Consider the following 13,195-nt stretch of genomic DNA (forward strand, 5'->3'; position numbering starts at 1 on the left):
CACTTCCTCCTCCTTCGGGGTTGCAGAGCTTGGTGGAGACACACGATCTCAGAAACTCAATCCACCTCTCCCCCAAAGACTGCTATTTTACACTGTATTTTATAGAACCAATTTCTGGGCTCTCCACCCTTTATTTCTCATACTCTTTTTTTTCTTCTTTTCTTGACAGTAGACCCGTAAAAAGTGAAAACCACAAAAACATCACCTTGGGAGACAGAAAATACTAAGACAGAGCTGACCACACGACAAGTGTCTTGGCCTTGACCAACACAGGAGCAGTGAAGACTCTGGAGTGACGGGCGGCCGCTTCCGCTGCCACGGCGACTACACAACACTGCGTTTAGACGGCTGAACAAGTGCAAAAAGAACACTGCTGAGTCCCGTTCGTGTGGCTCGGCTGTGCAGCTCACGGTGTCGGAGGTGGTTTCGGAGATGGGCACGAGCTCTCACTGTCGAAGCTGGCAGCTCGGCCCTGCCACTGCGGGGAGGGAGGAAAAGCTGGTTATTGATTGCCAGGAGAATTTACACTTCAGTTTCCAAAACTTGTCTGGCCCATGCACTGAATTCACCTTTCCCAGTTTCTCGTAAGCTTTCTTGAATTCTGCTGTCAGCCATGCAAAAACATAAGGAAAAGAGCTTAGAGCTTGGAATACCTGATTTTCAAAAAAGACCTACTGCAGAGATAATTAAAGCTTTCTTCACTATGTGGAGTGTGTGTGTGTGCTTTAATGAGGTGCTGTGACTGGACCATTTCTGAGTGCTTCAGCCATTTTTCACACTGAAAATCGGATTATGTTAGCAGTGAAAGAGGCAGTCTGCAGAGTGTGCCCTTGCTGCCAAGAACCCGCAATCATGAATTATTAGGAATTTGTTGGGAGCTGTTAGTACAGCTAAAATCCTGATATTGCTTTAGCTTTGGGCTCTTTCTTCAGTCTTAATGCTTCCTACAGGAATTCGCACCCAACTCATAAAGAAGTTAGAGGTGTGATGAGACCCTTTTGGGCTCCTCCAACCCCTTTGTCCTCCCAGCTCTCCTGTCTCACAAATTGCCTCCTCTCAGCCTAACTTTAACCCCTCTGTGAAAGTGGGTGAGGTAATGAGGTGTAATGAAGTGAAGAAAAGGGCTGAGGATGGATGGACCCAGGCTTTGAGCCATTCAACCATTCTGTAAATGGAAAAGCCAGTCATAGCCACAGCAACATTTTTTGGGCAAAGATCTGACCCCGTGAACATTCTTGACCTGTCTAGGGGCTGTATAACTTCAAAGTGAGTCAGTGCCCACTGCTCACTCTGCCCTTCTCTGGGCTGAGGAGGCCCAATACTCCCCAAGGTGTCTGCAGGACAGGGCTCCAGAGAGAGAGGTTAGGTAGGTGGTCAAGATGGCCTTCCCAGACCTCAAGTGTCCCCCTGCTGCTGCTTCTCATGAGCTTTAGCAGTCTCCCTTGTGGAGTGATGGGGCTGAGTAGATGCTGCAAGTATGCACTTGTACACATATGGGGGTAATGGGAGAGGACCCAGTTCCCCCTCAACACAGCCACTTCTAGAGCCACCTAAGGAATATACCATTTGCCATCCAGCATCACCTGTGGAGTAGATGGGAAACCCACAAAGCTGAGGAAAGAACCAGACCTACTGACCTATGTGAAAGCTCTCGGTTCTAGAGAAAGCCTCTGTTAACCCTTCTCTGGGCTCAGTTCTTCACGAAGGGCTCTTTAGTACTCCCTGTGCAGGCCAACCTGAAGATCTTTAAGACTAACCAAAGGCTGGACAATCAGATATCAATGACCACCATCATCTGACGTAGACCTGAGTAATCTCAGCATGTCAGAACTAGAGGCAGGCTTGAGAGATCACCTAGTCTAACCCTCTTGTTCTTGGAAATAAGAAAACAAAGACACAGAGAAGTCGAGACACTGCTAGTTAGGGGCAGAGCCAGGACCAGAAACCAAGTCTCCTAACTTCCCACTCAGTGCTCATGCCACTCCATCCTGCTGCTGTCCTAGCATCAGGCCACATCAGGGGAAGAAGGAGACATAAAATGTAATAAGAAACCTAACCTCTTTGGGTCCACACCAGGTACTTACTCCTAACTCCAGGTGGCAGTCTCTCTGCTTGCAGCATCCACGTGAATGAAATCACAACCGAGGATTTCCCTGGTGAAATATTTTAGATAAATAAATGCCTGGTTGTTGAGCTCATTGTGACTTCTGACTTAAGTGTTTTTTGTTTGTTTTTTTGGCAGCTGGTTTTCGTACAGGAATCTGAACCCATGACCTTGGTGCTACCAGCACTATGCTCTCCCAAGTGAGCTAACCGTCCAGCCCTCAAGTGTTTCTTAACCAGAAGGTAACATAAGGTGATTACAAATGCTTTCATTTAACAGACCTTCATTTTCAGAGTTCTGCTTTTTCTCTTACAACCTTTAATGTTGGTGAAAGGTACATTGTAATTACCGGCTTCTCTCCCCGGGGTAAACACGCCATTTGAACAACCTGATTGATAGGCCATGTCAGAGGAGAAAACATGAAATGGCTACACAAAGTACTTTTTTCCTTTATATAACAGTCCAAAGGGTAGTCACACTGAGTATAATTGTTTATCTGGAACAAGTGAAGAAGGAACAATGGCTCCCTTCTAGTCCCTGATTTTTCCTAAGGAGATAAACAAAGAGAGGAGATGAGGTTCATGGACAATGGGAAGGTGAATGATTCCGGGAGGCTTATCACAGGGGCTCTGAAAAAACAGAAAACCTGCTCCTGGCATGCAAGAAGATCATTGTTCCAGGGTGGCCGTGTTCCAGTAAGGTCCTTTGTTGTTCTGAAATGGGTCATGTTCCAACAGAGATCTAAAATCTCTGGCACATGATCTGAACTTGGCCTTCTGTAATAGAGAAGGTCACTGGTCAACCTGAGCTCTGTGTGTGGTGATGACAATGAAACGCAGCACTGGGCAGGAGAGCTGAGAGGGAAGGGGGCTGGCGCCACAACTGGGAAGAGCATTCACTATGGCTCAGTGCATTTTTATTCATGAAAGATCCCAGCAGGGAAGAATACTTTTTCAGTTAATTTGTTCCCCTTGACCTTACTTTAAACCCAAGCAAGCGAGCAAGTATGGTGCCCCCGTTCTCATTAATAAAAAAGAAACAATCACAGCACTTGAGACTCCTCTAAGAAAGGTGCAAGATAAACACAGATGCTTTACAGATATGATGCCATTTATCTTCCTGGGAGCTGGAGAAGATTTCTTTATGTATTATACCAATAGGATATACAAGTTTCAGGAGCAAGGCTCTTATTCAATGTCCAGAAGAAAAAGAAGGCAGGATGGGAGCTCCAAGGGTGATCGGGAGGACACATATGCATGTTCAAGCACAACGCATTACACGAACACAAAGACTGTTTACTTAATATTAACCTGGTGAGTTTTTACATACATTTCTATAAAGATATTTAAACTGTGGGTGCTAAAAGTGTTGGTAAAAATTTTATACAAATGTGGGCTGTTGAAATCCTAAGTTGCCAAGACGAATGTCATTTTCAGCCTCTTCATACAGAGAAATGGTCAGCTGAGCAGAAAATGGTAGGCTAGGGAGAGAGAGGGGCAGTCTGGTGTGCGAGGTGAAGAAAAAATAAACCCAAAGGATATTAATCAATTTATTCTCTTTTTGTTTTTCATATACTGTTACTTTCCCTTACAGTCTCATCAAATATTCATTTTCAAGGGCTCGATTCTACTTTATCTTTCTTTCTTTTGTAGTCTGGACTAGTGAATTGGAGTTCTCAAAGAAACAAAACTTGGAATCAATTATTTGACTTCATTAGGTTGTATTCATCAGAAGGAGAGTGATTCTGGGGTCACGTTCCAGCCCCTCCATGGCTCCCTGTACCCCGTCTCCAGCACCAGATGCTGCTCTGTTACTTCCAGTTTGCCATGGGCAGGCCCAGCCTGGTAACAGTGATGGGGGATACAGATTCAAGATTAGAAAGGCAGACACAGGGCCAGATGTGGACTCATGGGCCCAGTTATCACTTAGGGTCAGAGTTTCCTAGAAAAGCGGAGACGGAAGGGGTTCACCCACTCCTTTTACCAACCAGGAAACTGAAGATGGCGAGTTGCTTGAGGCCCCATGCCCACCAGAGGCCTCAGCTCTCATTCCATGGCCCTGCTCCCAAACTGTTATACTAAACAGTTAGTATACTTACTCTATTCTTAAACATCTCCAGAGGATTAGAAAAGGGGGGAAGGGCTGCCACAGCCCCAGGGAGGCAGCCCCTGTCTGGGTTGAATCAGCACTGCATTCGGTGAGGTGTTGGATGTCTCCAGGTTGTCTGCCCTGGGCAGGTGGAGGCTGGCCCTGGGAACCTCACCCACACTCCGAAGAGAGGCCCTTCTGGAGAAGAGGGGGTAGGGGCTCCTGTGGGGGAGCCAGAGATCTGAGGGACTAGATTCACTCATTAGAGCTCCACAGCTGTGGTAAGATCGAGGCAACCACAGGACAGAAGCGTGAGGCTCAGCTGACAGGAACATTGTGTCTGTGCCTTCCTCCTTGATGCTGCCTCGAAGGCCACAGGCCAGGATCTCCACAGACACACGCCTACCTGGGGAGGTAACTGGATGAGCCTGGCTGTCTGGAGGCCTCTGTCTCCCTCGGGTTTCCACGCTCTCAGTCTCTCTTGACACATCACACTGCTTGAAACAGTGAAACCAGCTTGCCCACCCTGAGAAGGAAAGGGAGCCAGCAGGGCTTCTGGATCTGCTGTCCCAGTGGACAGAGTGTGGGGAGGAGATGACTCTGTTTTTAGGGTGACTGCTTTTAAGCTGAGGGTCCATGTGGTAGACGGGATAAAGCTTTATTTTTCCATGAGTGGATTTTCCAGTTTTATACAGCTCTCTAGACTTACTAGACTTGAAGCCTAGTAAGATGAGAGAATGATTGTCCACCTTTCTAAGATATGGTCTGGGGTATGAGATAAAAGCAGGCCTGGGGACCACCAAGATCACAGGATCTTAAATTGGTGGGGTGCGGTGAGGGGTGGGGCAGATTATAAGTGTCACTCAAAGGGACCTTTTCTTTGCAGTTGAGAGAGAAGTGACAGGCTCCAGATTATCCAGCAAGTCAGGAGGGACCAGGAGGGGACCCCGAGTCTTGGGACTTCCAGCCCAATGCCGTCTCCATTCTGTCTCTGTTAGAACCCAGCCCCACGGCTTTAGCCAGAAAGTGGGACACGTTGGGGTCACACTCACTTCAACAATGGTGGGAACCCATCTTCATAAAAGGAGGAGTCTGCTTTTGGCAGTCTCCATCCAAGCAGTGAAAACTGCCAAATGATTTCCTGGCTTGAGCCTCAGGGGACTTACAGTCCTGACAGGGGTAAACTTTCTTGCCAAGTTCTGATCTCACCCCCTTAGGGCTTTCTACTACATGACTGATGTGGCCCAGAGGCTGGCACAGTGGCTTGCTGGGAAGGCTTCTTCAAAGTTCTCATTTACCATTAAGAACTCAGTGTTGCTTTCCAACAAGCCACAACATCAGGGGCTTTTTGTCAGGCAGCCCCCCGTCCTCCTCCACGTCCTTCCTGCCTGTTACAGACTGTGTGAGAAGCATGTGGCCCCATGCCCACCTGCCCACAAAAGGCTGAGGGTCTCACAGCAGCCGACTGCCATTTTCCAGCCCACACTGCCATGCAGCAAACATGCTAAGGGCCAAGCGACCTCACCCACCTCTTTGAAGGATTTCTTTACCTCCGCCAAGGAGTGCCAGTGTGCGATGGGCTTCCGTGGATATGCCAGCATTTCATTCCAGTGGTCCCTGCCCAGGCCTTCAGCATTGATCCCCACACGACAGACTCCTATGATCTCATTATGCCCCACACTGAAGGGAAAACAAAGGTCTCAGCTTTGGCTATCAGACATGTCCTCACAAAAGAAGGTGTGGGGCCCTGCCCAGAAGGTCTAACGCAGAACTCTGAGCTCTGAGAACATGCTCGGCAGGGCTTCCTAGTGTCAATGGCAGTGAAGCTTTGCTCAGCCACCTTGGGTGGACATTGGACACAGATGGTTGTGCAAAAGGTTATAAACTTTTAGGAACAAAGTTTACCATCTTTTTCAGGAAATGGTGGGCAGATGGCCTGACTTTGGCGGGTGGGAGAGTTTAAGTCTCTTCACTTATTTGACTCAGCCAGCACATTACAACCTGGCTTGAGACATCAGCATTTGGAAATAAATCATCCTGCTCTGAGCACCATTTTCCATGCCCCCAGCGGGTAGGATGTGATTGACTCACTCAGCAAGAACATCAATCATCACTCAAGTATGTTCGTCGAGCACCTACTATGCCTGAGAACTTGTGCTAAAAATCCCGACTTGAGGCATTATTGCATGGTTTCTTGTTCCTTCAGCTAAAGTGATGACTGGAGAGAAGGAACCATGGGGGCTGGAATAGCTGGAAAATGTTTTGAGCCAGGATGGAAGAGCAGGATAAGCAGAAGAGAAGAAATATGTCCGAAGAGGGGGAAATCAGATCAGATGAATATGCTGGTCCAGATTATAGAAGGCCTTGAGAGTCTAGGGGAAAAGCCAGGACAAAAGGAGCCATTGGTGGTTCTTGAGAAAGACAGGTCCAGGAAGAAAGTGGTTGTTTAGGAAGGTGTGTCCTCAGCATGTTGGGGGAATTGGGGCAGGGAATGACAGAGGCATCAGCTCTTAGAGGCTGCACAGACATCCCAGAGTGAGAGTGTTAGCAGCAGCAGAAATGGAGAGGAGAGAGAGGCATTTTAAAGGACAGATAATAGGACTCGGTGTCACATGGAAGAATGGGGTAGCCAGGGGTAAATGCAGGGAAACTGATGCATGAAGTTGCCCCTGATGGAAATAGGCCAGCTGGGAAGGGATGCTTGAGTCCTTTGCTAAGGGGGAATCTATGCTCTTCCTCAAACTCCTTTACCCTGTGTGAGTGGAGCCAGATCTGAGGCCAACAGGCACCTGAGCCCTGAACCACAAGGTCCAAGGTCAGGGAGCCCTGTGCTGCATCGGAGTTGGGGTGAGGGGCAGGGAACATATCCCTCTGGGACTCAACCTACCGATCATAATCCATAACCGAGATGAGCAGGCTGACTTGATCCATGTTTTCTGGGGGAATGTCAAAGATGATGGCCTCGTTGTAGACAGGATTGAGAGTATTCTTCTTTATGGTTGTCTTCTTCTTCTTCAGCCTCCGCCCATCACAGAGCAGGGACACTTTGACATACGGATCTGTGCCAATGGGGGTGGATGAAAGGGAAGGGAGTGTATTAAACAGATGTCCTAGAACATCATTTGCTGCAGAGGGACTGAAGCCCTCCACCTACCACTGCTCATCAGATGGTATCAGTGGGTCGTTAAGATAATTAAACCACCTTGTATTTATGTAGCACACCTGTCTCGGAGGACACGCCATGCTTAATAAACACAGTCTTTAGCTACCGCAGTATTCTTGGGAGAGTGCTTAATGGACTTTCACTAATGGGGAAGCTCGCCCCAAATCAGACAGGACACAAGCCCAGGGGTAGGCAGTTCATGGCCCTAAATCTCAGCACCACGATGGCTGGCTGGCTTGAAAAGGTGGTGAATCGGAATGATGACACTCTATTTCTGTTGCCTACGTGGAGTCCTTTTCTCTGGACTTTTTTTGCCAGCATTATTACCCAAAGGATAAGATGAGTAAAAATAGAATTCAGTGATGCCCAAGGAGTAGCAAAGTGTCAGAGTGAAATGAACAGCAACAATCACAATGCTATTCGTGTCCTTGCCACCTGACAACATGATTTTGGGTCCCGTTGTCCCAATAATCTCATTTCCCTCTGGCATCAGGAAGGGGGGAAGTTGGCCTGCTCTCTGCTTCCCTGGAAGCCACTTCCTGCCCACTTCTGGGCAGTGGAGCAGGAGGGAGCTGGGGCTGGGGGAGGGAGGGAGGCGGTCTCCTGAGAGTCAGGGCAGCTGGTTGACATTTCATTTCTCAGTGGGATCTTGGACTCTCTCCATCCTACAAAGAGATGAGATGTCTTTTTACTGAACTTCCATGTGCCTCCCATCCTTGTCTCCTCTTTAGTTTTCTGAATGGGTATTTCATGGTCATCTTTCTACCCTGAAATTTTCTACTCATGCAGGTGAAGTGACACCTATTGTATCTCATAGCACAGGTGTCTCGTTCACCATCATAATTGTTATTTATGCCGCACAGCTCAAGAAACAGGAGGCCGACTCCCGGGTAATAGTAGCTTTCCAGACACTGATATGCTGAGACACCTTCTTGCCCAGAAGCCAGAGCTCATGTGAATCTGTCAGGAGGTGCGGGCCAAAGCAGCTGCTCCCCAGCCCTGCGATTCACAGGTGTATGGTTCTCTCTCCTGGGTATCTGAGCACTCACCAGGCTCTCATACTCCCGGCATCATTCAGGTGGCAGATGAGGCACCACCTATGGTGGAAACTAGAGAGAACCGCAGCACCTGATCAGAAACTCCAAGCTTAAAGGCATTTCTGAACATCTAAATAAGCTGCTGACTAACCAGTGTGACAGCAGCAGCTGCGCCTTAACCATGGGGACCGTTGGATTTATGGGGGGACCTGGGGAGACCATGAGGTGTTTAATCAACCTGCTGTCTCTGACTACCTATCTGAAAGGACCCTCTTTCAGAGGGATTTTCAGTAAAAAGGAAGGAGGAGTTTTGAGAACCTGTGTGAAACAGCTTTCTGGTTTTTACAGGCTCCATTCTCTGTGGATATGCCCCAGGATATCATGCAGGTCCAAGTTAGACAGGTGGGAAGAGACAGCCCCAAGACCTGTCTTCAACCCAGCAGCTTCTAAACCCCTTAAGGGTGCACATTCCTTGGAATGTGTCTTTAGGCTTGAGGTTGCCTAAATGCTGCCTCATTGCCCTGCCGTACCTATTTCCATACGCTTCCACATCGGAGCAAATTTCCACATCACGAGGCTTGGAAAAATATAGGCAAAGACACTTGTCCCACGCGCCACTGGGCAAATGCCTTATTAGGGACTGGGTGCTTCTCAGCTTCCTTCCCCAACTCTGTTCACCCCTATAAGGCATATCCAATTTATAAAATTTAGTGGACATGTTTCCCTTGCAGGAACCAACAATCTCACCAGCATCCAAGAGGCTAAGCAGAGAGGTGACTATTCCTGAGGCTTCCCTGGGGCAAAAGTTTGTGGTATCTAGTGGGACGCTGGCCCCAGATAACCTTTGAGGTGCTTTCTTTAACAGCCTATGGTGCTCTGTGTAGCTGAGGGAGGAGGCACAAAGACCAGCAGTGTATTTCAGCCTCATTGTCACGGAAGCCACTACAATTCAGCATTTAGTGTGTGTCAGGCCCTGGGCTAACAGATTTACATATATCATGTCATTTAAAGTTCACATCAACCCTACAAAATATCTATCATTATCCCCATTTTATAGATTGGGAAATTAAGGCTTAGGGAGATTAAGAAACGTGCCTAAGATTTAAATCCAGGTCTGTCTGACTCCAAAATTCACATTTTTGACCATCTTGACCAATTTGACCAAAACTGTACAGACCGGATGTGTGGGAGAGGTGGGTGGGTTTGCCCCTTTGTGGCACACTGATCCTCATTATTATTTTGTACTATTTTTATTGTCATGGTTCTAGTGGGTAGGCTTAGAGAATTAATCCAGGTCTAGCTCAGATCAAGGAGAACAGAAAGATCCTTGGTTTGAGAGGTCAGTGCCATGTAAACCAAGAACAGGCAATTCACTCTCCAGTTTAGTCCAACACCAAACCAGTCTGGGCTGAAGGAAACCTCAAACTCATCCTCAAAAACTGGAGATCTAGGTTAAGAGGCTCTTGGCATGTACACCCCCACTGCATCACCCTTGGGCCAGGTTTCTCATGCTATAAATTAATAAATTTATTCACTCATTCAATACATATTTATTGAATGTTGTGTCCCATGTACTATTACAGACACTTGCTTATATCAGTGAACAAAATAGAAATTTCTGATGAAAAGAGGACTCCTGCATTTAAAGAATCAAGCTGAGATTTAATACCAGACTCCAAACCCAGGTGGAAAGAGGGACAAGTGGGAGAGGAAGGTTAGAACTTAGCACGAAAAAAATCTCTAACCCCAAACCGTCTGATGTGGAACAGCCTTTACAGTGATCTCAGTGGCTTCCCAATAAGCTCTCTCTCTCTAGCACATCTATTTAGTTACACAAGAGATGATAGTGTGAGCACATGGACAGCAAAATCCTATTTCCCTCTGTAGCTTCGAGAGTCCTCAGTGAATTTCCGTCCCCAGTATGCACTTATTTTGGTATTAAAATGAAATCTACATTGGCTGTATTTTTAGGGAAGCTGACTTGCTATGACCTAAGAGCTTTTCACAAGTCAGAAGAGTCCGTTAAGCTCTTCACCATGTCCTGATGTGTGTCAGTAGCTTCCATGGAAGAAGCTCGAGGGCTGGCGCTGTCTGGAGGAGACTTTCGACCTAGAAGGAGCCCTGCAGAAAGGCAGCTGAGGGCTGGCACAGAAGCTCCAAGGGATTCAAAGCTGCAATAAATACATACGACTTAAGGGTTTCCCAACTACCTTTCCCTGAAACCCCAATTTTTAAGGCGTGATACCTCATTTTCTTCCAACTGCAGGGTGCACCAGCTGAAAACATCTGGACCATCACCTCTTTATGGCAACTGTGATTATGCTAAGCAGTTTCCCAGGAAATAAATAAATAAATAATACAAAGGAAATGCAAGGAAAAAAATCTTCAATATGTTCCCAGCCCAGTTCTGAGGCACCTCCTGAGTGGTTTTACATTTGTAATCTGAATCATCAGAAGAGCCTTTTGGGCAGGGGTCTAGGGAAACACACTGAGCCTCTTCCTGCACTTGCTGTTCTGAATGCAGCCTAGACTATCCATGTGCCTGTTCTCTGGGAGGCTTTACCACATTTTACTCCTGAGGGCAGTTTGAGCTGATGGGGGAAAGAGGCTCCCAGGAATCAAGCTACTTCTCTGTTATTTCCAAACTCAAATACCCTCTCCTACAATGACTTGCAGAATCATGGAGAAGGATCAAACCTCTGACACCATGTCCAGCCTACAGGTCTCTGCAGCTGCCCCCAAACAAACATTTCCTCTGATGTTAGAATAGGACTCTATTTCTATCCTCCTGCTGTACCTAGAAGCTCTCTTGGTGCTGAGGGTGAGGCCAGGAGCCCTGTAGGAAAAATTCAAATACAAATGCACTTTGCTTTTCAGTGGATTTGCTCCTTTGGCTGAGCACGAAGGACTGTTGCTAGAGGCTTGTGTGGACCTACAAACATTTACACATTCAAACTTGACATAACCTATCTGGAAGTCCTGGGGCCTCATATAAACTAGAAAGATTGTCCTTAATTTTTTTCTCCTATATAGTTACTTCTTTCTCTCTTCTCAGTCTCCTAGTCTGAGAATACTGACAGTTCTCCCCAAGCACCCTTTCAAACCCTAAACTCTGGCTGCTGGGAGACCACACAGCAGGCCACTTGGGTAGGAGAGATACCTGAATAGCCTGTGATGTCCATCGCCTTGAGGTTCCGGCATTTGATCACCGTGAGGGTGAGCCTGCCTGCCGTGGGCAGGTAGCAGAGGGAGAACATGATCTCTCCCAGGTCCACACTTTCCTGCAAAGAAGCAGATGAGAGGGCAGATGAGGGGCACGCAGCCCTGGGGCTCAGGAGAAGGCTTTGGGAGGCACAGTGTCATGTCTTTAAGACACAAGATGCAGGCCTCCATGCTGGGACTAAGTATAAATGTCAGCTTGTCGTTCTGCTTTGGCCTGACTTCCCCTATGTGCATCCGTGGGCTGCAGCCTCTGACCACCAGCCCCTTTGTGGCCCATCCCCATTTCCCCCCAGCTTACCCTTCTGTCACTGACCCCCTTGCCTTCACGCCTGTCCAGGTGCTCATGACATGTCCCGGATGAGACACGTGCTCTAGGCATTAGATGTCTCCTCTCCCAGCAAATCTGCAATTCTTTTCTTCTTCTGCCCCTCAGTTCAGTCGTGTCATTCCCTGTGCCTCGGCAGCTTCCTTGCCTCTCCAAAACACACACAGCACTAACTTCCAGTCTCAGTGCAGAAGCACAAGGAATTGATGTCCTGCTAGGGACATGCTGCCAACCAAGGAGACACACACTCGCCACCCATGTGTGATGGCAGGCCATGGACCCAGTCTGTCCTTTTTCCTTAAATGTGGTCATTCTTCAAAAATAAATCCAGCATGGTGCACACACTCTGCCACCTCTCCTGCCCCCAGAATCATCATGGCTAGGGACCCCTGGAAGTTCCTGAGAGAATAGGAAAACTTCAAAGATGGGAAGCATGTCCATCTGTGGTATTAAATAACACCTCACCAGGCTGCTTCCACCCGCCTCACTCCCCACTTGATTGGGAGGGTGCTGTCATTGTGAAACCTCCTCCTGCAGGTTTGAGGCTGGCTTGGGACTCCAAGATACAAAGATGTTTCCTCCCCTAAGGCTTCCAGAGCCAGGCTTGAGGAGGAGCTCAGGGTTTGGGATGGCTCTGATTTCAGATGGGGCCACTCGTTCATTCACTCATTCAGTCAGTCAGTCAACAAATACGTATTGAGCACTTGCTGTGTGTTAGGTGTTGATCTGGGGCTGGGGATATAGGAGAGAACAAAATAAACAAAAATTCCTGGCTTAATGGGACTTCTATTTTATTAGGGCAAAGGACAATAAAAAAAGGTGAATAAATAAGTTAGATAGTCAAAAGTATCGAGGAGAAAAAGGTAAGGCAGAGAAGGGGGGTATAAATGACCATAGGAGAGGCTACAGCTGTTGAATTTTTAGAAAGAGAAGGCGTCCCTGAGGAGGTGGCTTCTGAGAAAGAGCAGTCAAAGGAGACACCAAGGTTTTTGTCCATTCTCCTCACAAAGAACAGCCCTCTACAGCAGACCCTAGAGTCTGGGCCCCACCTGGAGAATAATCCAAGACACTCCCCCGGCCGCCCCCGCCACCCCTACCGCCCCAGCATGTAGTCCCAATGTTCCCCTCTAGGTGGCACTGACACCCACCCTTTCCCTAGCCTTAGATGTGGTTTTTTGTCCACACACCTCCCCCCACTCCACCCGCAAATCAAATCCCAGGAGCTGTAGAAGGTGAATACCAGCTCACCAGGAGGG

At 47.8% G+C, this 13,195-nt stretch overlaps 1 protein-coding gene across 2 annotated transcripts in view; it reads right to left on the reverse strand.

Moving 5' to 3' along the window:
* Nucleotides 1–406: 406 nt before the first annotated feature.
* The window catches only part of SYT6 (synaptotagmin 6), a 57,902-nt gene continuing 45,113 nt past the window's right edge, over nt 407–13,195 (reverse strand). The window contains exons 4-7 of one of the 2 annotated variants that reach the window (XM_063106594.1): nt 11,553–11,673; nt 7,080–7,251; nt 5,722–5,872; nt 407–478 (exon numbers count right to left, since the gene is read on the reverse strand). In XM_063106594.1, coding sequence (XP_062962664.1) covers nt 407–478; nt 5,722–5,872; nt 7,080–7,251; nt 11,553–11,673 — 516 coding nt within the window. Of the gene's footprint in view, nt 479–2,135; nt 2,154–5,721; nt 5,873–7,079; nt 7,252–11,552; nt 11,674–13,195 lie in introns of those variants that run through there. The other variant, XM_063106595.1, reaches the window with a different exon arrangement.

This window comes from Cynocephalus volans, chromosome 8 (assembly GCF_027409185.1).
Source record: "Cynocephalus volans isolate mCynVol1 chromosome 8, mCynVol1.pri, whole genome shotgun sequence".
Classification (NCBI taxonomy): Eukaryota; Metazoa; Chordata; class Mammalia; order Dermoptera; family Cynocephalidae; genus Cynocephalus; species Cynocephalus volans.